At 44.4% G+C, this 22,278-nt stretch overlaps 1 protein-coding gene across 1 annotated transcript in view; it reads right to left on the bottom strand.

The window, feature by feature from the left end:
• Positions 1-22,278, bottom strand: part of RND2 (Rho family GTPase 2) — a 41,088-nt gene that overhangs the window by 7,341 nt on the left and 11,469 nt on the right. The window contains exon 3 of the mRNA XM_081971032.1: positions 417-526. Within this exon, the coding sequence (XP_081827158.1) occupies positions 417-526 (110 nt within the window). The remainder of the gene's footprint in view (positions 1-416; positions 527-22,278) is intronic.

The raw sequence follows: 22,278 nt of genomic DNA, 5'->3' as shown, positions 1-22,278 counted from the left end.
ATCTATATCTATCTATCTATCATCTATCTATCTATCTATCTATCTATCTATCTATCTATCTATCTATCTATCTATCTATCATCTATCATCTATCTATCACAAATAAAGAGTTTATGGCAATCCTCATTAAGTGGATTTATCAGTGCTATTTTTCTAACAGCATTTTTTCTATTCATATTTCTGTAGACACGTTGGTAATTTTGCAATATTTCAATTTTTCATAATTAATCAGATGTTTAGCATTTCTAGCAATAGACTATTTTTAAACGATAGTGATACAATTGCGATTTTGAAGGAAATCTCCTTTTTCTCATTAGGCAATAGACAAACCTATTTTCCAAAAATAAAAGAAGCTCTTCTTAGCTTTACCATCATATCTTCATATTCCCCTTTGGTAGCACTTTTAGCAATCTCACCTTTTTAAGGACACTGTCCAGCGTTTCAGGACGGCTAATGTCAAAACAGATAAGAACAGCATCTGAATCTGGATAGGCAAGGGGCCGGACATTGTCATAGTATGTTGATCCTGCATGAGAAAGACACAATTTTAACTTAATTATACGGCTGATATTAATATATTCTACAGCAGATAGGGTGGAGGTTTCTTTCAGCCTGAGCATCCCATTTTCTTAAAAGTTCCGTAAATCACATGCCCGAAATGCAGGGTCAGAAATATCACACCCTCTCTCTCACCATCCCTGTTCACGCTCATTCATATTCTGATCTCCCTTGGCTGCCTTCTTCCCCATCTCTTCCTTTGTTATCCATTTTTCTCTACATTTCATTTTATTCTATCTTCAGCTCCAGCTGTTTCCTCCCTCCTTCCTCCCTCAGTCAAAATTTGAAATAAACACATACAAAACGCCATTGTGGCCATTACGTAATCCTAGGTATCAAAATATGGATTTGAAGTTGAGAGTATGAATGTTTGGCAACCTTAGCATCAGTGTGTGTGTGTGTGTGCGTGCGTGTGCACGCGCGCATGCTTGTGTGTATGTGCACATGCCTTCAAGTCAGTTTTTGAGTCTTGAGGACTGTCTAGAGTAGTTCCAGAAGTTTTATTGGCAAGATTTCAGAAGTGGTTTGCCCACTGTCTCCTTCCTAGGGCTGAGTCGCCCAGCTGCCTTTGCAGGACTAAAACTCAGTGTTTCTCAGTTTCTGGCCTGGTGTCTTCATCGCTGTACCAAACTCCAGCATGATTTAGCATCATTAGCTAAAATATTAGCAGTCTAGTTGGTAGTAGAAATGCCAAAACACTCAAGGAAAAGGCAACAAAATCCAGACCTTTACATATCTTCTTGAATGAAAGGTGGCCCTTTTCATTTCCTCCCTAGGTTCTTTAAAAGGTTATGAAGGAAGAAAAGGAAAGTAGACAAATAGGCTTTTTTTTGGGGGGGGGGGTCTTGAAAACTTCCGGGCTTATGACCAGGAATGAAGCTGGGAAGCTTCTTAAATTCTTACATTTGTTGGGTTATTTTGTACTTCTTCCTAGCTTCTCATTTCCCTTTCTACAATCAACATGCTAGGGGCTTAGATAAGAGCATTTTTGTTTCTGTAAAATGAGAACAGTCCATTTGATGGGGTTGTGAGGGTATTGATAAAACATTATTAAATGCTCTGCAAATTCCAAGTGTCATGTAAGTAATTTATAGTGTTCATAGACTGGATGACAATGAAAAAGCAGCCTGTCTGTTTATAAAAAGGGCAAAGAGCTCAAAATGGATTCATCACTTTCCTTTCACCATATTGTACAGAAGAAATACTAACGCATACAGCAGGGGTAATAAATTAACTGATTGCAATTACGTAATCCACCGAGATGCAACCCATCAACAATTACAAACTGCACACTCTTCTCAGATGCAGCCTAGAACATTAAGTGGAAACCTGAGAAAGAGCCTCCCCACTACCTAAAGAAATGCAGCCAGCTGAATTTTCCTGAAGCAATCAGGGGAAGTGGGAGCAAAAAAAGACCCTCTCCATTCTAATTAAAAGATCTAGTAAATTCACCATGTGGAATTCCACCACCCACTTGTGAGGGATATGATTAGGAAGACTGGGGCACAATAGGGAACAAATGACTTCAGAGAGAAAAAAGAGAGGGAGTCACGAATGTTGGCAGGCTCTATGTATTCAACTCAGATGTAATCACTGCCCCGCACCAAGACCAGTATTTAGAGAGAGCCATTAAGCTTTACTCAAATGGGTCTCTACTAGTCGCAGATGAGGTCAGTCACTAATGGCAGATGTAATGGCAGTCAGTGGTGGCAGATGTCTAACAGCGTTAGCATGGCAGCTAATGGCAGGTGGAACCAGATGTCATTAACAGATGGAGCCAAATATTTGGCAAAAGTGGGAATCATGACAGATGGAACAGCTTCAAAACTTGGAATGCAAATGAGAGTTGGGATGATATCTTGACCTATGCAACAAGATGAGTTTGTTTTGTGGCTGAATTGCAATCCCCATTGTACAGAGATCATGAAAGTGACCAAGCTAAAGATAAAAGCAATATTTTCACTCTACTTGTACTTTCTCCAATAGTAACTGCACCAAAAAGCAAACTGAAACTATTGATCCCCCCCCCAAGAATTATACTTTAAAAAAATATGGAATAAGACAACGATTGAGCTCATTCCAAATCAGAATTGTTCAGTTTTAAGATGATATTTTAAAATTAAAGCTGAAGAAGCTTCTTGGATGAGAAGCGAAATGTCCTCAAGGGAAAAAAAAAGCCTAGTTGCCTTTGGGGTGGGTGGGAAGCACTTTTGGGACAACCATGACCTGGATGACTGAGAATCTCCATAAACATTTTAAAATTAAATAATTTTAATAGTAGATGTTGCTAAGATTATAATGTTTTTCATGCTAAGACTTCCTATTTGGCCTGATCCTATGTAAAGATGATATTTTTGTATAATCTTTTGCTACATTTTATTCTTCCATAGTTACAATGGATTTCTTAAAATTTGTACCTTTCTCAAACAACTGTTTTTGCTATATAATATCTATAAGATAAAGGATGCTGCTGGGTAAAATAGACTACAAGAAACAAATTGTTTTTAAGGTCCTTCTTTTCACACAAGAAATGAGAACGTACAAATTATATCAAACAGTCCATAGCAAGGCTCCTGAAGACAAGGGTGTTAAAATGGAATTTCATACAAAATATAAATTTGGCAGGAGTGGAGAGTTAGAATTAGATAAAATTATTTAATATTGTTTTTTGCTCCACACAGCCTCCTTCATCGTATCAAAAATAACACCAGTATTGGTTCTCCTCCTACCGGATATAATTTTTACCAACTGTGAAAAAGAAAAGCTATATAAGCCATCACAACTCCCACAGAAAGAAAGCTTAGAAGTTATTGTGCCTTGAAATGGATTCTTAAGATTTTCTGAGAATGAATTGCAATGCTTCTACAGAACCTAAGAATTATGAGTATCTCCATAATTTCTATTCAGCCTTTCTGCATTAAGGCACTTGTGCATTCTGTTTTTTATCAAATTCCCAGCCAAAATCTTATGTTTTTAATAAAATGATATCAAGAATGAACCAACCAGTATGTCCTCTAAAAATAAATTGATAATAATCTTCAAATCTGAATTATTAATTCCCAATTACTTCACTATTAAACTCTCATAAATCTGCATGAGCTTTCCTGAAAATAAAAACATCAGGTATTTATAAACGTTGCTCTCCAACATGAATGTTTTGATCAAGGCTACATAACACCCTTTCATCAACAGAACATTATTCCCCTCAAGAGAAACAAACATTTCTTTGGCTAAGCTACAACTGCAAATAAGAAACAGAATTTTTCATCTAAAAGGAAAAAAAAAAGACCAATGCTTGGCCTTTTAAAGCAAAGGAACCAGGTATGTTCCTCTTTCACATGCTGGAGTATTATAATTAAAAAAGGAAAAGAGCTGTGCATCTCCCATTAAATTTTAGACAGATTAAGTCATGTATGTTGGGTCTTCAGGGTGGCTATAAAAGGCAGTAATGTATCTGTCAACATAACCACTGGTACTTGCCACGCTCTTATTTACTTATTTATCCCCCTTTTTTATAGGGATGTAAAAAGCAACCACATAAAAAAGGTAGAACCTCAGATGTGGGCACGGCTGCCATCTTGACTTCTTTTATGCTCCCTGCAATTGTTCTTACATGCACACTAAATATAGATGTCCTCTTACAGGGTATAGCTTATCCTTTTAAGATGTCAAGTTCAGAAGAATCTCACTTCAATATCTTACAAAAATTGCACTTACTAAAAAAAAAGGCTCTCTAGTTTCCCAAACAGGCTGCAATACATATAATACTAAATAAAACTGGTAAGTAAGTTTTGATACATGAAAGCTCAGAACAAGTCTTAGTGCAATGTTTGAATTAAGCACATATTTGGTACCAATTTAATCTGTTAATTTAAATGAATGCTATCATCCTCCAGGACCACTTAGCTTTCCTGTCCGTCTTTTCACCACTATCCATAATCTTCTTTCTAGCCTAAAGAACAGAAATTTAATTTCTCATGCAGCGCATTTCCAGGATGCTAAATTACCTATTTCACTAAGTCTAGTTTTAGAACCAAAGGATTAACATAGTGTTAATAGGCAGTTCTGGGAACTGTTAGGCTGATGGTTAAAAAGAGAGAAATTTGCAAGGCAATGACTGAACAACTACATAAAGGAACTTTCAACTAGCAAAGAAACATCTAAGAGGAGGCAAAGGAGGAGAAAAGTTTACTTCTCTTCCTATATTCAACAAGTATTTTATCACTAGGTATTTTGGCAGGCAGGTGAGAGAGAGAGGTATACGGCATGTTTAAAAGTCTTCCTACCTTCCTTCCTTCCCTGCCTCCCTCCCATCCAGCTCTTTTTTAAGGGTACTAACACCCCACTCCAAAATCTCTACCTTAGAAAGTGAAGTATCCAAGTCAAGGTGGGATCCAGGCAATTTTTTGGCCTGTCACAGCCAAATTTAAGACTTCCCAGGACGCTCAATTGACAGGAATCTACAAGAAGGTTTTTCCCTATACAGCTGTATGTTATTATAGAAAAATTCACCTGTCAGTGTCTACTAGTAAGGCAGCTGTGCAGACGATATAGCCCACCTTGGTTTCCGAGCAGACAACTTTAGCAGACTTCCTCCCTCCCCATGAACAAAAGCAATAGAAGAATCACCTAGGCCAGAGGTTGTCAGACTTGGCAACGTTAAGACTTGTGGACTTCAACTCCTAGAATTCTCCAGCCAGCAAAGTATGAATTCTAGGAGTTGAAGTCCACAAGTCTTAACGTTGCCAAGTTTGGGGACCCTTGACTTAGGCCTCAGACCTCATAGAAGATGCATTGTAGCACAATCCATCACAGCCAGTTCGTTGGACTTCAAAAAATCATTCTGAGATTCCCCTAGTAATGTCATGGCAACCCTTCATGCAAGACTTCCATTTATATCCAGAGAAAAACAACCAGGGAGAACCCTTGTATGTTTGGCTAAATAATATTGTCACTGTTCACTTGCACTTTGTTTTTATAGCCCATCACAATGCAAGGTTGTCACTAGCAAAAGTGAACTGTGAGTTGATTTGTCACATCAACTTTTAGCTCCAGGAGATGAAGTCAAAGACAGGATCAAGAAATAAATGGGATATGCATGCCTGGTATCCAATTCTTTTCTTTCATTTTTCCCCCCAGCAAATAGCATGCACTCTGCACTTTGTTTTCAGGTTATATTATAGCTTTTCCCTTTTTTTTCCTTCTCGGAACACCAGCCTCTCTAAGTCATCCACTCTGAAGACTAAAGAATAAGCAAGACCACAGTTCTTTCACCCCTAGAAATGCATATATGGCACTTTAATCTGCACAGTATTCTTCAATGACCTTGATGCCTGCCCCATCTAAATGCAGTGGATTTTTTTATCAGCCACTGCAGATTCCCACGCTCTAAACTAGATGCTTATGGCCCAGAAATGGGCAGTCAATGAGAAAGAATTCCAGTAGCAATTTTTTTTCTCCATGTTTGGAGGGTTTTTTAAAGAATCCAAAATGCTTTTCTAAATAAAGATATTTTAGCTGCTGCTTAATTTCTTCTGAGACAAAACTTGCCTGGGAACTATGATTCTAGGATTCCACTTTCACATATTTATTTATTTATTTGTTGAATTTAGATTGCCGCCTATTAGCCTGTGGTGACTCAAGGTGGCTTACAGAGTATAAAAATCACATTTAAAACAATAAAACTAATAAAAAGAATCAAATAAATTAATGTAGTATAATATAATAAAATAACCCCCCCCCACCCCACCGACAGCAGATCACACGAGCCATTATAATAGTTGACTGTGATTATTTGATGGCAAGGGGAAAAATCTTCTCTACAGAGGTCCTTCTATAACAATTTCACATAGTCTGAGTTTTACGCATTACATTAACTTCCACCTCACAAACAGGATCTAAAGCAGACAGACCTTGATTCAACTATCTGCCCAATAGTTTTTCAAATGGAAAGACAGCTATTGATCTGTGACTAGGGACAGTCTCCTTGCTTCTTTGTACTTCTTCATTTTATTAATTCTCTGGAAAAAGCAGCATTTCAACTTCTTTAGTTAAATTAAGAGCTCAACTCCAGCCAGTTTTCAATGCCTTAATGACAGGAAGTTGCATTGTGCAGTGGAAAAACAAATTAGTGTCATCCTGACCACCGAAGCTCTTTCTCAGCCTACGCTGTGCATGTATTCCCAAGTCACTGGAGAAAAGATGCTATGAAGACTTAAAATAAGTAAGAATAGCCAGAATAGAATGACCATTGTCTTACCTGAAGGGTCCTTTTCAGGGCGCTGCAACTGAGAGTCCAAAGAAGGGTTAAACACAGCCAATCTGCCCAGAACTGAATTGAAACTTTAAGCCACGCCTCTGGTGCCGACTCTCCTCAGATTTATTCAATGAAGACGTGGAACAGTTGCGCGCTGAAACTTCAACTGGAAGTCTAATATGGAACAAGTCAAAAATAGTCCAACAACAATAACAGAAACAACAAACAACACTGTGACTTCACAAACACCAGCGGAGAATAGACCCCAGGGCGGGGTGGACTCTCCGTTGCAGCGCCCTGAAAAGGACCCTTCAGGTAAGACAATGGTCATTTTCCAGGGCGCTGCTCTGGAGAGTCCAAAGAAGGGACATGCCCAAGCTAACTGTCACTAGGGCGGGAAGGCTCAGCCATCAGGGTCGCTCCGCTGGTATGGATGCCCTGAAGAACACGCCTCCCAAAGGCCCCTTCCGCCGATGCAAAACTGTCCAGTTTGTAATTTCGGACAAATGGAGACAGAGAAGTCCAGGTGGCCGCCTTGCAGATCTCTTCAATCGGTGCCTGTGTAGACCAGGCAGCTGTGGTGGCGGCGCTTCTAGTCGAATGTGCTGTGATATTGCGAGGCACAGGAACGGACTGTAAAACGTGGGCAAGCGCAATGCAGGCTCGCAGCCATCCGCCGATGGTAGATGAAGAGACCTTCTTGCCTTGAGAAGCTGGTTGAAAGGAGACGAATAGAGATTCGGATTTCCGAAAACTGGCCGTGCGCTTGATGTATCTGCGAATAGTCCTGCGCACATCCAGCATGTGCCAGCGCTTTTCCCTCGGGTGCCGAGGATGTGGACAAAAATCCGGAAGGACCACCTCCTGCGCCCGATGAAACCAGGAATTGACCTTCGGAATGAAGGAAGGGTCCAGCCTCAGGATTACTCTGTCGTTACGATTGAGACACAAGTCCTCTCTGACTGACAAGGCAGCCAGTTCCGATATGTGACGAGCAGACGTGATAGCGACCAGAAAAACCGTCTTGAATGTGAGGTGTCTGAGACTGGCCGTCTTAATGGGCTCAAACGGGGGCCCGATGAGGGACCGCAACACTACATTGAGATCCCAAGATGGGTATCTGTGGACCACTGGGGGTCTCAGGTTGGTCGCTCCCCTGAGGAAACTGCGGATGGTCGGATTCCGGCCAAGAGATGCGTAGCCCTCAACTGAGAGGATGGTTGACAGGGCTGCCGCCTGGCGCCTCAGGGTGTTAGGTGCCAGGCCCTTGTCCAAACCTTCCTGCAGGAAGTCCAGGATGACAGGAACCGAAGCAAGGGGCGCAGACGTACCATGAGCCGTGCACCAGCTGGCGAAGGATTTCCAAGTGGCGTCGTAGATGCGCGTCGTGGACTGCCGTCGTGACGCTTGGATGGTGCCAATCACCTTGTCTGACAACTTGCCTCTGCTTAGGAGATCCCTCTCAAGTGCCAGACGGCCAGCTGCAGCCACTGGGGTTCTGGATGTTGAAGGGCCCCCTGGCTGAGAGAGATGTCCTGTGGAGGAATCCGCCACGGTGGTGTGATCGAAAGACTCACCAAGTCTGCAAACCAGGTTCTCCTGGGCCAGTACGGTGCTACCAGCAGCACCTCTGCCTCCTCTGCTAGGATCTTCCTGATGACTCTGGGAAGAAGAGGTAGCGGGGAAAAAGCGTAAAGCAGACCTTTCGGCCACGGGCCGTGCAGCGCATTGACTCCTTCCGCCCTCGGGTCGTGGAACCTTGTGAAGAACCGCGGAAGATGCGCGTTGGCCGCGGTGGCAAACAGGTCCACCAGCGGGAGGCCGAACCTCTGGGACAGTTGCTGGAACAGCAGCGGATGTAGACGCCACTCCGAGTGGTCGACTGTGGATCTGCTCAGCCAGTCCGCCTGGGTGTTGCTCGTGCCCGAGATGTGCTCCGCCTGAAGAGAAAGGAGATACCTCTCCGCCCATCGACCCAAGAGCTCCGCCTCCTTCATCAGGGATCTGGAGCACGTTCCCCCGTCGATTGATGTGCGCCTTGGTGGCGACATTGTCTGTCATGATGCGCACGTGGTGGCCCTGAACGGTGCTCTGGAAGCGCTTCAGCGCAAGCCTGACTGCCCTCAGCTCCAGCCAGTTGATGCTGTGAGCGGCTTCGGAAGGGGACCACCTGCCCTGTGCGAGCTGGTTGTGGCAGTGGGCCCCCCAACCGAACAGGCTGGCATCCGTTGTGATGGTGAGCCTGACTGGCTCCTTGAATGGCGACCCCTTTAACAGGGCCGGAGACAACCACCACTTTAGAGAGCGACGTACCTCTGCTGGAACTGGAATCAGTCTTGTTGAGCTGCTTTCGTTTGTTCTTTGATATGGGAGCAGGAGCCACTGAAGGGGATGGGAGTGAAGTCTCGCCCAAGGCACGATTGACAGGCACGAGATCATCTTGCCGAGGAGCTGTGAGAGCTGAACCACCTTGACTAGACGTGACTGCTGCACCTGAACGACCATCTCCCGAAGGCTGGCCACCCTTTCCGGAGACAGGGATACCGTGCACGAGGTGGTGTCGATGACAGTCCCTAGATGCTTCAGTCTGGTCGTGGGGACGAGATGACTTTTTTCCAGGTTGATGGTGAACCCGTGGTCCCGGAGCGCCTGCATGGTGTGTTCTAGGTCGCTGACAGCTTGTTGATGCGATGATGACAGAATGAGAACATCGTCTAGGTAACAGTGGAGTCTGACCGGACGTGACCGTAGAAAAGCCGCCACGGCTGCAAGAACCTTTGTGAATGTCCTGGGCGCCGATGACAGGCCGAATGGCATTGCCCGGTACTGGTAATGGAGGCCCACGTAAGAGAACCTCAGGAACTTGCGGTGGGCTTTGCGGATAGGGATGTGGAGGTAGGCCTCTTTGAGGTCTATGGACGTTAGTATATCGCCTGGCCTGATGCACCCCAAGATGGACTGGAGGGACTGCATCTTGAACCTGCGATATGTCACGTGGTGATTGAACCTCTTTAGATCTAATATCCCCCTCCACCCTCCTGAGTTTTTGGGGACCAGAAACAGGATGGAGTAAAACCCTCTTCCTTCCTGGCCTGCTGGGACAGGTTCTATGGCCCTGATCTCCTTGAGGTGCCTTATCTCCTGTTCCATGAGGGATCTTTTGACTAACCCTGAGGGAACTGGACACCGGATGAAGTGGCGGGGAGGGGGGGACCAGAATTCTAAAGTGAGACCCATGCAGACCGTTTGAAGAACCCACTGGTCCGACGTGGTCTGCTCCCATTTGGCGTGGAACAACTGCAACCGCCCTCCTATGGGAGCTGACCTGTGATGGTCATTTATACCTCCTAAAGGGTCGGGAGCTGGAGCCCCCCCGAAATGGCCGCTTGGAGAAGGGCTGCTGGATGCCCAGTCTCTACAGTGATTGATTCCTTTGCTTTCCAAACCATGTCTCCAAAAAGACCACCTCCTGGAAAACCTGGTTTTGCTACTTCTGCTCCAACATCTGCAACATCTAGCCCAGCCACACAGTCAAAGATAACAGAATTGATGCAACCCAAGACTACAGAGATAGACTTTCAACAAATGCTCCAACAAATTTTACAGGGCCAAGAGGAAATTAAGAAACAGCTAAGGGAAATGAAAGATGAAATCAAAGAAAATCAAGTGCAAATCTATAAGAACTCACAGAGACTGGACGTTGTGGAGGGTGGGGTGGCGGAGGCGAGAGGGGGGGTTGAGGCCTTGCAGAGGGGAAACAAAGAACTTGATACCCAACAAATGAAAACAGATTTTGAGAGAATGTCCTTCTATCTTAGATTCCAAAATGTAATAGAAACAGATGGGGAAAATATAAGGGACATAATGACCAATATTTTAGCTGAATACATACACAAAGATAAACAACAGATGGAATGGGAGATAGATCTGGCTTATAGAGTGAACTCAGTATATGCCAGAACACACAATGTGCCCAGGGAGGTTCATATTAGATTCCTTAGGAAAAGCACAAGAGATGAAATTCTGGGTGCGCAAAGGGGGCAAACACTCACATACCATGATAGGGAGATAACCATTCTAAAACAGATTCCCAAAAAAATTAGGGAGAAAAGGAAAAATTATTCGCAATTGGCGAATAAATTATACCAGAAGGGGGTGTGGTTTAGATGGTTGATGCCTGAAGGTATGCTGATATTCTGGGAGGAGAAAAGAATTAGAATTAACACACCCATAGAGGCACAGGCCTTTATGGAAAAAAACAAAGCGAACCTAGAAAAAACAGAAGATACCACAATGGTCACACAGGACACGGGAGGGGCCGGAGCTCTGCCAGCAGGGGGAGAAGGGGCAATACCAAGAAAGCTCAGATCACAAAAATGAATAAGAAAGCCACAATGTTATAAACAAACCGAAAGTAATAATGAAATTATATCTAGATTATATATTATAACAATATAAGCTGACTGAAAAAAATTTTTTTTCTAGAATTAATATGCTGATCTTTTATGACTATGGATTAATGCTTGATATATGGATGTAACCTATGAGATTGGAGGGAGGGGGCCTCTGTCACACTTGCTACTGCCAAAATCTGTAACCATTCCATTTACCCTTTTCCCTATAAATGTTTTAAAAAAACCAATAAAACTTTTTTTCAAAAAAAAAAAGAGAAGGGCTGCTGGCGACCTCTGTCTCGAAAGGACTGACGGTCCTGAGACTGCTCACCCTGCTGGGGATACGCCCGATGATAGGGGGCGGAGCTGGTGGAGGGCTCATTGTTCCGAAAGGCCTGCCTCCTGTAAGAGCCAGGACCTTTACGATCAGGCTTTTTGGTGACTGATGGCATCACTTTCTTTTTGTCCTTGTTTTCCACAAGGACTGGATCAAGGACCTCACCAAACAGCTTGTCCCCTTTAAAGGGGGCAGTAACAAGCTTCCATTTGGAGCGCATATCCACATTCCAGTGCCTAAGCCACAGGAGGCGTCTGGAAGTAACATTAGACGCTAGGGCACGCGAGGCAAACTTAGCAGCATTCAGAGTGGCATCAGCAGTGTACTCTGTGGCTGCCATGATTTTATTGATATCCTGCCTGACTTTAACGTCCTTGGCAGGTATCTTCCTCAACAACTGCCTCAGCCACAGGAGAGCCGCCCTGGAGAAAAAGGAGGCTGAAGCGGAGGACTTAATGGCCCATGCAGCTGCCTGATGGGTCTTGTGACAAGCAGTTTCGTTTCTCTTGTCCTCAGCCTTGAGCCCCTCCAACAGGTCAGGAGGGAGCACAGAAGAGGAGGTAAGAGCCGCTACAGGGGGATCGATAGGAGGGAGCTTGAGCAGCTCCTCCAGGCTGGCATCCACCGTATATAGCTTCTTGTCATGGCTGCTGGGGGTAGCCATGGTAGCTGGCTGCGCCCACTGTCTTTGAACTAAATTGAGGAACATCTTGGGTACAGGAACTATTTCCTGGACCGAAATGGGTTCCTCAAAGAGATCCCCAGATAGATCATCAGGGTCTACAACCACCTGAGCTGGGGGGGTGGACCCCATGTGAGTTGAGATCTTAGCCTTATCTAAAATGGTTTTGAAATTATCCAAATTAAATAAGCCTGAAAAGGCCAGCTTTTTGGCGGGGCTTGCCTCATCCCCAGAGAATTCAGCTTCCTGCCTAGGAAGAAAATCCTCTTCTTCCTCCCAGTCTGACTCATCAGAGGCCACTGAAGAATGCAGGGACGGAGGTGGAAGGCTAGGAGTCATCTCTCTGGAATCCTCCTGGGGTTGCAAATGGTGGGTCTTACGAGTGCGCTTGCCACCTTTTCGCATCCCTGCCTCAATGCCCTGGGAAATGGCCCTGTTAATTATTTCCTGCATTTCAGTGGATAGGTTAGGCCCTTGGTCCTCAATGGGGCGAACCCGTTGAGTGGGCCCGGGGATCGGCTGTTGAGGGGCTAAGGGCCCCATTGGAGCTGGTCCCTCCTCCATATCAGAGGGACAGGCAAAGAGATCAGCCTGATCAGCCATGGAATGGCCTGGAGAAGTTGCCATGGCCAAGGAATCCCCTTCCTCTTCACTATCAGAAATGGGGTCTCCCTGGGCTGGAGGAATTTCCCTGGAGGGCTCCCCAGGAGACACCGAAAGGGAAGATTGGGCCTGCTGTTGGGCTTTGGAAACCTGTTTTTCTAAGGCCTTCTGTCGCCTTAATGCATCTTTGTCTAGGCCTGAGCCCTGCTTGGGGCCATGCCTAGAGTAAGGCTTATTCCCTCTAATGGCCTCCCTGGCAGCTTTCCCGGCGTGTCTTACAGGGGCTCTGGAAGAGACACCCTCAGAAGTCTCAGGGGCCTGATCTGCCATGGTAACAATCACTGGTTGGGACAGTAGGGGGATGGGAAAACCACCACTCACCACCTCCAGAAAGCCCACCGCAGCACGATGCTCCTGAGGAGACAGAGAAACTGCAAGGCCTGAAGTAGCTTGGAATTTTTTAGGCGCGAGCAGAATTCGCTCCCAGCGCCTGCAGGAGAGTAAAGGAGGCGACCCAGCAGGCCACGATCCCACGCCGCTATCACTTGCTTGGATTGGGGCCCAGGTCGCCGGTCACACCGGGCAAGTCTGACTCCACGCGGCTCCTGCAAAGAGCCAGGCACCAGGCAGCTGCGGCAAAAAACTTTTAAAAGTAAAGCCGGAAGATTGCGCAATCCAAAATGGCGGCCGGAACTCACCGGAGCTCTGCGCGCCAAATTTAAAGAGGGAAGAAGCCAAAATGGCTGCCCTGGAAGCCCACGCAGCAATTTGACTTGCTAGAAGCACAAATTGCAACGGAGGGCTTCCAGTGGGAATCGCCCCCCAGTAGGGGTGCCCCAACAGCGCTGGCGTCGGCACTCCGACCCACACACTTCCCCCAACAGCTGCCTGCGGCTTCTAGGAGCCAGAGCAAAGCCCCGGACTCCAGGAGAGCCGAAAGGGTGAGAAAAACCCAATTAAAAAGGGAAAAAAAAAACTTAAATTTAAACTCACCAGCCTGCTCTAAAAATCCTTAAATATGCTGTTTTAAAAAATTATTCTTCCTCTGGAGAGTCCAAGGAATCAATCTTAGAACTGGAGAAATCTTAAAGCGCGTCTACTGGGCTAGCTGAATTGAAAAAATCTGAGGAGAGTCAGCACCAGAGGCGTGGCTTAAAGTTTCAATTCAGTTCTGGGCAGATTGGCTGTGTTTAACCCTTCTTTGGACTCTCCAGAGCAGCGCCCTGGAAAATATGCTATTCTAGTAACACAGAAAGCAGGCTTCTGCCCATGTAAATCCAACCCAACACAAGTAAGATATCACATTCAGGATTGCCTTGTAATAATAAGAGCAGCAAAACACTATTTCTCCACCTTTATCACATTCATGGACAGCTGTCTGGCAGTCTTTTTGAAGACGATTTCTTCTTTGCTGGACAGGGATGATCTCAGGAATATTTTCAGAGCCACTGTATGAAATATGGAGAACATTCGTACTATCTGGTAGATATGATTGATAAGATCTGTTCAATGATTGGACAGGTCCATTTGAAATGCCTAGGGCATGGATTTATAAGATTATCTATAATGAATTGGAATCTGTGATTCCCAATGAAATGGATCAGGTGCTCCAGCCATTTGTCTCTTGAATTCAGATCCTTTTTGCCCAGAAGGTAACCTATAGTTGCATCCATAGAATGATGTTGAGGAAAGGAGGTAGTTCCTTCCGCTCTGAAGGAGACTGCAACATATCCTTTCCCACAAAAACCATCAATAGACTCAACAATTTAGACATCTATCATCCAATCTCCAATCTTTCCTTTAAGGTAAGGTTGTTAAAATGGTTAGACATTAGTTGCAAAGGAAGTAAATTATCTAGACTTGTTTCAGGGGGTTTCAGGATGGATTGCAGCACAGAAACAGTACTGCTTGCATTTGTTGATAATCTTTGGTGGAGCCAAGACGGGATATTACGCATCCATTCTTATTCTTCTTGAACTCTCAATGACTTTTACTAACATATCTCATTGTATCCTTCTGCAGCAGCTGTGAAGATGGGGGAAACTATCTTGTGTTGATTCATCTCTTTCCTCTGGGACTATTCTATTCAATGTTGATGGGGAGATGTGTCCCTCATTTGTGGGATGCCACAAGTCTTGTTGCTCTACCCCTTCCCATTTAATATCTATAGGAAACTGCTGGATGAGGCTATCTATTGGTGTGGCATCCAGAATCATCAGTTTGCAGATGATAATCAATTGTATATCTCAACTTCAGCCATCATGTGATCCTGTCACCATCTTGTCAATGCAGATGTCTGGAGGTTGTTCGAATCTAAATAGGAAGGAACAGACTCAGGCTCAATCATGGCAAACTGTGTTTGGTCTTAAATGGGAATGCACTTCCCCATTTGAGCTGGTATGCAATATGGGAATCATTGAGAACTCTCAGCTTCTGCTCAAAGAACAGATGGAAGCTAAGGCCAGAAGGGCCTTTGCAAAGGTCTATCAAGAGACCCAGCTGTGCCCATTCCTAGAGTGGGAGGCTCTTCAATCACTCTGTTCTAGTCAATTCAAAATGGATTACTGCATTGTGCTGAACATGGAGCTTCCCTAGAATGCAGCATGATGATTGTGCCCTGACAGTGATGGCTGTGTTACCAATTAGACTCTAGTTGCAATTCATCTATAAAGTTACCAATGGCTTCATAATTTGAGAGACTACCTATCTCCCATGGTGTCAGCTCACTCAATAAGATCAGGCAGAATAGGCATTTGTGGGTCCATTCAATCAAATAATGTCATATTTGAGACATACAAAGCACACCTTCACTGTTATGGTGCTTACACTATGGAATAGCATTTCTCCCAAAAGATTGGTACAGTTCCTATTCCCACTTTGCAGTTATTCAAAAGATCTTTGAAAATATGGCTTTACTCCCAGGCCTGGAGCTAAGGTAGAGGTTGAGCCTTTATTATTGTTCAATGTTTGTTTTGATGTATTAGACTTGCTTTCTTTGGTTGTACATATTTTCCTTCACTTTACAATATTGTTTCTTACTTTTAAAATATAAACAGCCAGAGCCAGCTGGAAATCAAGTGGGGGAGGGAGGCTAAATCCTGTCAAACAAGCCAGCATGCACTAGTAGGCTCCTTTACACTTACATGTTGCTCAAAAGCACAGCCCCCCAAAATAGATTAGATTGTTGTAATGTTTGCTGACAATTTTATTCCACCACTTAAAATCTGTACTTCTTTTAGTTTTCCTATTGACTACTTCTTAATTTCTAAACATGAAGAATAAAAACTGTGGGCTTCCGGTGGCACCGTCGGTATTGGAAGATGCTCCCTAGGGAACACCAGCCTCGTATTGAGTAATAAACTACTAGAACAGAGTAAATCAGCTGTCTAGTAGTTTGAAAACTCCCCCCTCAGGAAAAGGGGGGGTGAGCAGACGGGCAAGGGAACAGCTCCCCAGGACCCCCAGGAGTGAACCTGGGGTACGAAGGGTCAGAGCTCCCCAGAAGCCCGACATAGCTCCTCATCCGGGACGCTTCTGCTTTTGCAGAAACGAAACGTCACGACCACCCTTGCTGCCAATGTTTAGATTTATATTTGAAAGATACGCAGGCAGAGCAAAACAGGAGCAAAGATAATTGTAAATACAAACCTTAATTCCGGAGTAATATACTTCCCTCTGTGAAGACAAAAGGACTTAAAGATGGCGATTGAATAATAAAGGGTGTGTCGAAAGTGAAACTTAAAAGGGGCAGCATTTGTTAACTGCCTGTTAACGATATTAAAAGACTCAAGAATTTAAGATCAAAGAAAACAGTTTTGGCTAACAAACGTGGGGGAATAGGTGAACTTTTTGGACTTAATAAACTTTGTTTGAATATTTCAAAATGGCTTCAAAGCAAACAAAACCAAGCATTTCTAAGAGCGCTGGCAATTCCCCAGCCCAGACTCCTAGATTACAATCTTTATTACCCCCAGTAGAAACAAAAACTCTGACACTTGAAGATCTCCAAAAGGCATTAAAAGATCAAGCCGTTGTCTTGCAGGAAGGGATTTCAAATGCTTTTAGAGACGTCTCTGAAGAAATGTCTGGAATTAAGGATTTAATCCAAACCTGTAATCAACAGATTAGGGAGGACATTGTTGATGCATTTAAGGGTTTACTTGGTTATGTAACATTTCTGGATGAGAAGGTGGAAGAAATTAATCAGTCTAACATCAAATTGGAGAATAAAGTTGAGGAGGCACAAAGTAAAATTGATAAATCAGAGGCAGAAGTTACAATGATACAATATAGAACAATGGAATTTGCTTTAAGAATAAGGGGTTTGAAAGAACAGAACCAGGAAGATTTGAGAGATATTTTTGCCGAAGCTTTCACTCAATTAACTGGTGAGCCAAAAAACTATAGGCCAATTTCATTACTTAATACCAATTATAAAATATTTGCTAAAATATTAGCAAATAGGTTGATGTCAATTGTACAACAAATGATTCATAATGATCAATCCGGTTTTATACAGGGGAGACAAATGAAAAGTAATGTTAGACAAATTGTTAATATATTGGAATATCTGGGGAAGAACAACCAAGTCCCCGCAGCGCTTTTATTTTTAGACACGGAGAAAACATTTGATCGAGTGAATTGGCAATTTTTAATAAAAATAATACAAAAGATGCATTTTGGAGAGTACTGAACACAATCTATCAAGGCAATATACCAGAAACAGACAGCACAAATTATAGTTAATGGTAATTTAACAGAACCTTTCAAAAATGAAAAGGAACAAGACAGGGGTGTCCCCTGTCTCCATTATTGTTTATCTATACTTTGGAGTTATTGTTGAATAGAATACGTGGGTCAGATGACCTACAGGGAATTAAGATTGGGCATTATGAATATAGACTATGAGCATTCGCAGATGACTTGGTTGTAACTTTAACCCAACCGGGGAAATCAGCTATAGGTCCAATGAACATAATTAATCAATATGGTCAAGTATCTGGGTTCAAAATAAATCTAGGAAAAACAATAGTTAAAAATGTGACCACAAATCAAAAAGAAGAACTAGAAAGAGTAACAGGATGAGAGATAGTAGAAAAGGTTAAATATTTAGGAGTTTACATTACAACCTCAAATGGGAAATTATATAAGTATAGTTATGAACCATTCTGCCATAAAATACAGTTAGAGATGAACAAATGGAAAAATGGAAAAAATTACAATTGTCATTGTTGGGAAGGATAGCAGCAGTAAAAATGAATGTTTTGCCTAAGTTTCTATTTCTCTTTCAAATGATACCAATACTTTAAAAAGATGCAAATTTGGAGAAATGGCAGAAAGGTATTAATAACTTTGTTATTAATGGGCCCCACTCAGTGGACCAGACTGGCCGCCAACAGCGAGTCTTGTGAGACCATCCTGGGAGGAGTTTGATTCTGTTGCCCCCGAGGATTTAGATAGGTTGCGTGGACGGCTGCGACCCACCACATGTTCAATGGACCCGTGTCCCTCCTGGTTGGTACTGGCATCTTGGGAGGTGACCCGAGGCTGGCTTCTGGGCCTGGTGAATGCCTCATTGGGTGAGGGATCCTTACCAACCGCCTTGAAAGAGGCGGTGGTGAGGCCCTTACTTAAGAGGCCTTCACTCGACTTCCGGTTCCGGCGGCTACGGCGACAGGCAAGCCATTGCCTGCTCCCGCTCTCCCGGTGGGCTTCCCCCGCTTCTGGGGGGGCACAGGACGCCCCGGAGAGGTGTCCTGCCGAGGGAACGGCTCGCGGAGGGTCCTGGCGTCGGCGTCGGCTGGCGGGGGCTCCTCCGCTTCGTTCTAGGCACCGGGGAGCAGTATCGGAGGGCGCCCGTGTGCGCGCGCCTCGCCCCATGCCGATCGGAGAACGCGCTATTGAACGAAGCAGCGGCAATGTGGTGAGAGGCTGCCCTTCTCCATTCCCTCTATCTTAAATTTATGGACCCTTCAGCATCTTTTTAAGAAAAAAAAGTTAAACTTTCGGACTTTTGCCAGAGGTGCGGCTAGAGGGAGGGGGATTTCCCCCCCTCCCTTGGACAAGCGGCTTGAGAAGATTTTGCTTTCGCCCTCAGGGGAAGGAGGAGGGGGGAGAGCCAACTAATGATGCCTCACCCTCATAAAAGTGACTTTCATTGGACTTAGCTCCAGAATCTATGGCTGAACTGAGAACTTTTTGAATTTTTAAAACTTTGTTATGCCTCTGAGCCCAAAGCTGGCAGGGCAAGATGGCACACTTCCGTTGTCTTCATGAACTGTGAAACCTGACTCCACCTCTAAAATTCAGGCTTCCGGTCTTTGTCTCCGAGCCACCCAGAGGAATCTTTTGTGGATTGTTCTTCTTTGAACTCTTTGGGGAAAAAATTTTCATCTACTGCTAGACTGACTAAAGAAATCCCCATCTGTTTGGATCCTCTGCCTTCTGGATTCGCCTGCCTGCTCTACTTCTCCTGCTGCCCAGTCTCTATTTTGACAGATTTCCTTGCTTTAAAAACCATGCCTCCAAAAAGACCACCTCCTGGAAAGCCTGGATTTGCTACTTCTGCCCCAACGTCTGCAACGTCTAGCCCAGCTACACAGTCAAAGATAACAGAACTGATGCAACCCAAGACTACAGAGATAGACTTTCAACAAATGCTTCAACAAATTCTACAGGGCCAGGAGGAAATTAAGAAACAGTTAAGGGAAATGAAAGATGAAATTAAACAGAACCAAGCCCAAATCTTTAAGAACTCACAGAGACTGGACCTTGTGGAGGGTGGGGTGGTGGAGGCGAGGGGGGGGGGGTAGAGGCTTTACAGAAGGGGAACAAAGAACTTGACATCCAACAAATGAAAATAGAGTTTGAGAGAATGTCCTTTTATCTTAGATTTCAAAATGTAATAGAAGCAGATGGGGAAAACATAAGGGACATTATGACTAATATTTTAGCTGAATACATACACAAAGATAAACAGCAGATGGATTGGGAGATAGACCTAGCTTATAGAGTGAATTCAGCATATGCCAGAACACATAATGTACCCAGGGAGGTTCACATTAAATTTCTTAGGAAAACCACAAGAGATGAAATTCTAGGTGTGCAAAGGGGGCAAACATTGACATACTGTGACAGGGAGATAACCATTCTAAAGCAGATTCCCAAAAAAATTAGGGAAAAAAGGAAAAATTATTCGCAATTGGCGAATAAATTATACCAGAAGGGGGTGTGGTTTAGATGGTTGATGCCTGAAGGTATGCTAATATTCTGGGAGGAGACAAGAATCAGAATTAATACACCCATAGAGGCACAGGCCTTTATGGAAAAAAACAAAGCCAACCTAGAAAAAACAGAAGATACTACAACGGTCATACAGGACACGGGAGGGGCCGGAGCTCTGCCAGCGGGGGGTGAAGGGGCAACACCAAGAAAACTCAGATCACAAAATAAATAAGGAAATCACAATGTTATAAACAGACCGAAAGTAAAAATGAATTTATAACTAGACTATATATTATAATTATATAAATTGATTGAAAATTATTTTTTCTAGAATTAAGATGCTGACTTTTTATGATTATGCATTAAGATTTGATATTTTGATGTAATCTAGGAGTTTGGAGGGAGGGGGCGTCTGCCACATTTGCAACTGTCAAAATTTGTAATTCCACCTACCCCTTTTCCACATAAATGTTTTTAAAAAAACCAATAAAACTTTTTGAAAAAAAAAAAAAAGAGGCCTTCACTCGATCCAATGGAGCTAGCTAATTATCGTCCAGTCTCCAACCTTCCGTTTCTAGCGAAGGTTGTTGAGAATGTGGTGGCGCAGCAGTTTCCACGACACCTTGACGAATCCGAGTATCTAGACTCACGCCAGTCCGGCTTCCGACCCGGGCACAGCACAGAGACAGCCTTGGTCGCGTTGGTTGATGATCTCTGGAGGGCCAGAGATAGAGGTTGTTCCTCTATCCTGGTCCTATTAGACCTCTCGGCGGCTTTTGATACCATCGACCATGGTATCCTATTGCGCCGGTTGGAGGGGATAGGAGTCGGAGGTACCGTTTTGCGGTGGTTCGGCTCCTACCTCTCCGACCGGAGGCAATGTGTGTTGACAGGGGGACAGAGGTTGACCCCGAGGCCACTCACTTGTGGAGTCCCACAGGGGTCGGTCCTCTCGCCTCTCCTGTTCAACACATATGTGAAGCCGCTGGGTGAGATCATCCGTGGTTTTGGGGTTGAGTATCACCTCTATGCTGATGATACTCAGCTGTATATTTCAACTCCAAACCACCCCAACGAGGCTGTCGAAGTGATGTCCCGGTGTTTGGAGGCCGTCGGGGTCTGGATGGGGGCGAACAATTGCCCCCTGTGGAACGGGCGCGCAATTTGGGCGTCCTCCTTGATGCCCGGCTGTCAATGGATGACCATGTGGCAGCCGTGGCAAGGGGGGCGTTCCACCAGGTTCGCCTGGTGCGCCAATTGCGCCCCCTACTGGACCGGGATGCCCTACGCACGGTCACTCATGCGCTGGTGACGTCCCGCCTGGATTACTGCAACGCTCTCTACATGGGGCTGCCCTTGGGTCGCGCCCGGAAACTGCAGTTAGTTCAGAACGCAGCCGCGCGGGCTGTGATGGGGAGTACGAGGTACTCCCACGTAACACCTCTCCTGCGCGAGCTGCACTGGCTGCCTGTGGTTTTCCGGGTGCGTTTCAAGGTGCTGATTACCATCTTTAAAGCGCTCCATGGCACGGGACCTAGTTACTTGCGGGATCGCATCCTCCCACATACATCCCTGCGGCCAATTCGCTCACACAGGGAGGGACTTCTCCTGGTGCCGTCCACTAGGCAATGCCAGCGGGCGACACCGAGGAGTAGGGCCTTCTCTGTGATGGGCCCAACCCTCTGGAATGACCTCCCCCCCGACATTAGAACCACTTCTGACCTCCGCTCCTTCCGGCAAAAACTGAAGACCCACCTGTTCCGATTAGCAGGCCTGGCATAATTCAACTGTCCCTCCTGGCAAATGTATTATATCTGGTTATTTTAGGGGTTTTTTAATTTACTGTATTTGTTTTTAGGGGTTTGAATTTATTTTATATCTGCTTTGTACAGTTCTTTTAACTGCTTTTTAACCTCCTCCATGTCAATTGTCAACTGTACATATTTAATTTTATTGTATCTTGTTATATTTTGTATGAACTGTACACCGCCCCGAGTCCCTTTCGGGAGAGGGGGCGGTCTAGAAGCATTAAATATTATTATTAATATTATTTGTCTGGGCAGGGAAGAAACCAAGAGTAAGACTTAAAATAATGCAAGACATACGGGAAAGAGGAGGTTTGAAAATGCCCAATTTAAAATTATACTATGAAGCAGTAGTTTTAACAACAATTAGTGATTGGATTAATTTAACAGAGGATAGAATTCTGAATGTTGAGGGATAT

Source organism: Natrix helvetica, assembly GCF_964273705.1.
Source record: "Natrix helvetica genome assembly, chromosome: Z".
Lineage (NCBI taxonomy): Eukaryota > Metazoa > Chordata > Lepidosauria > Squamata > Natricidae > Natrix > Natrix helvetica.
Note: the sequence above shows the minus strand (reverse complement) of the source record. Positions and strands in the feature narration are given on the sequence as shown.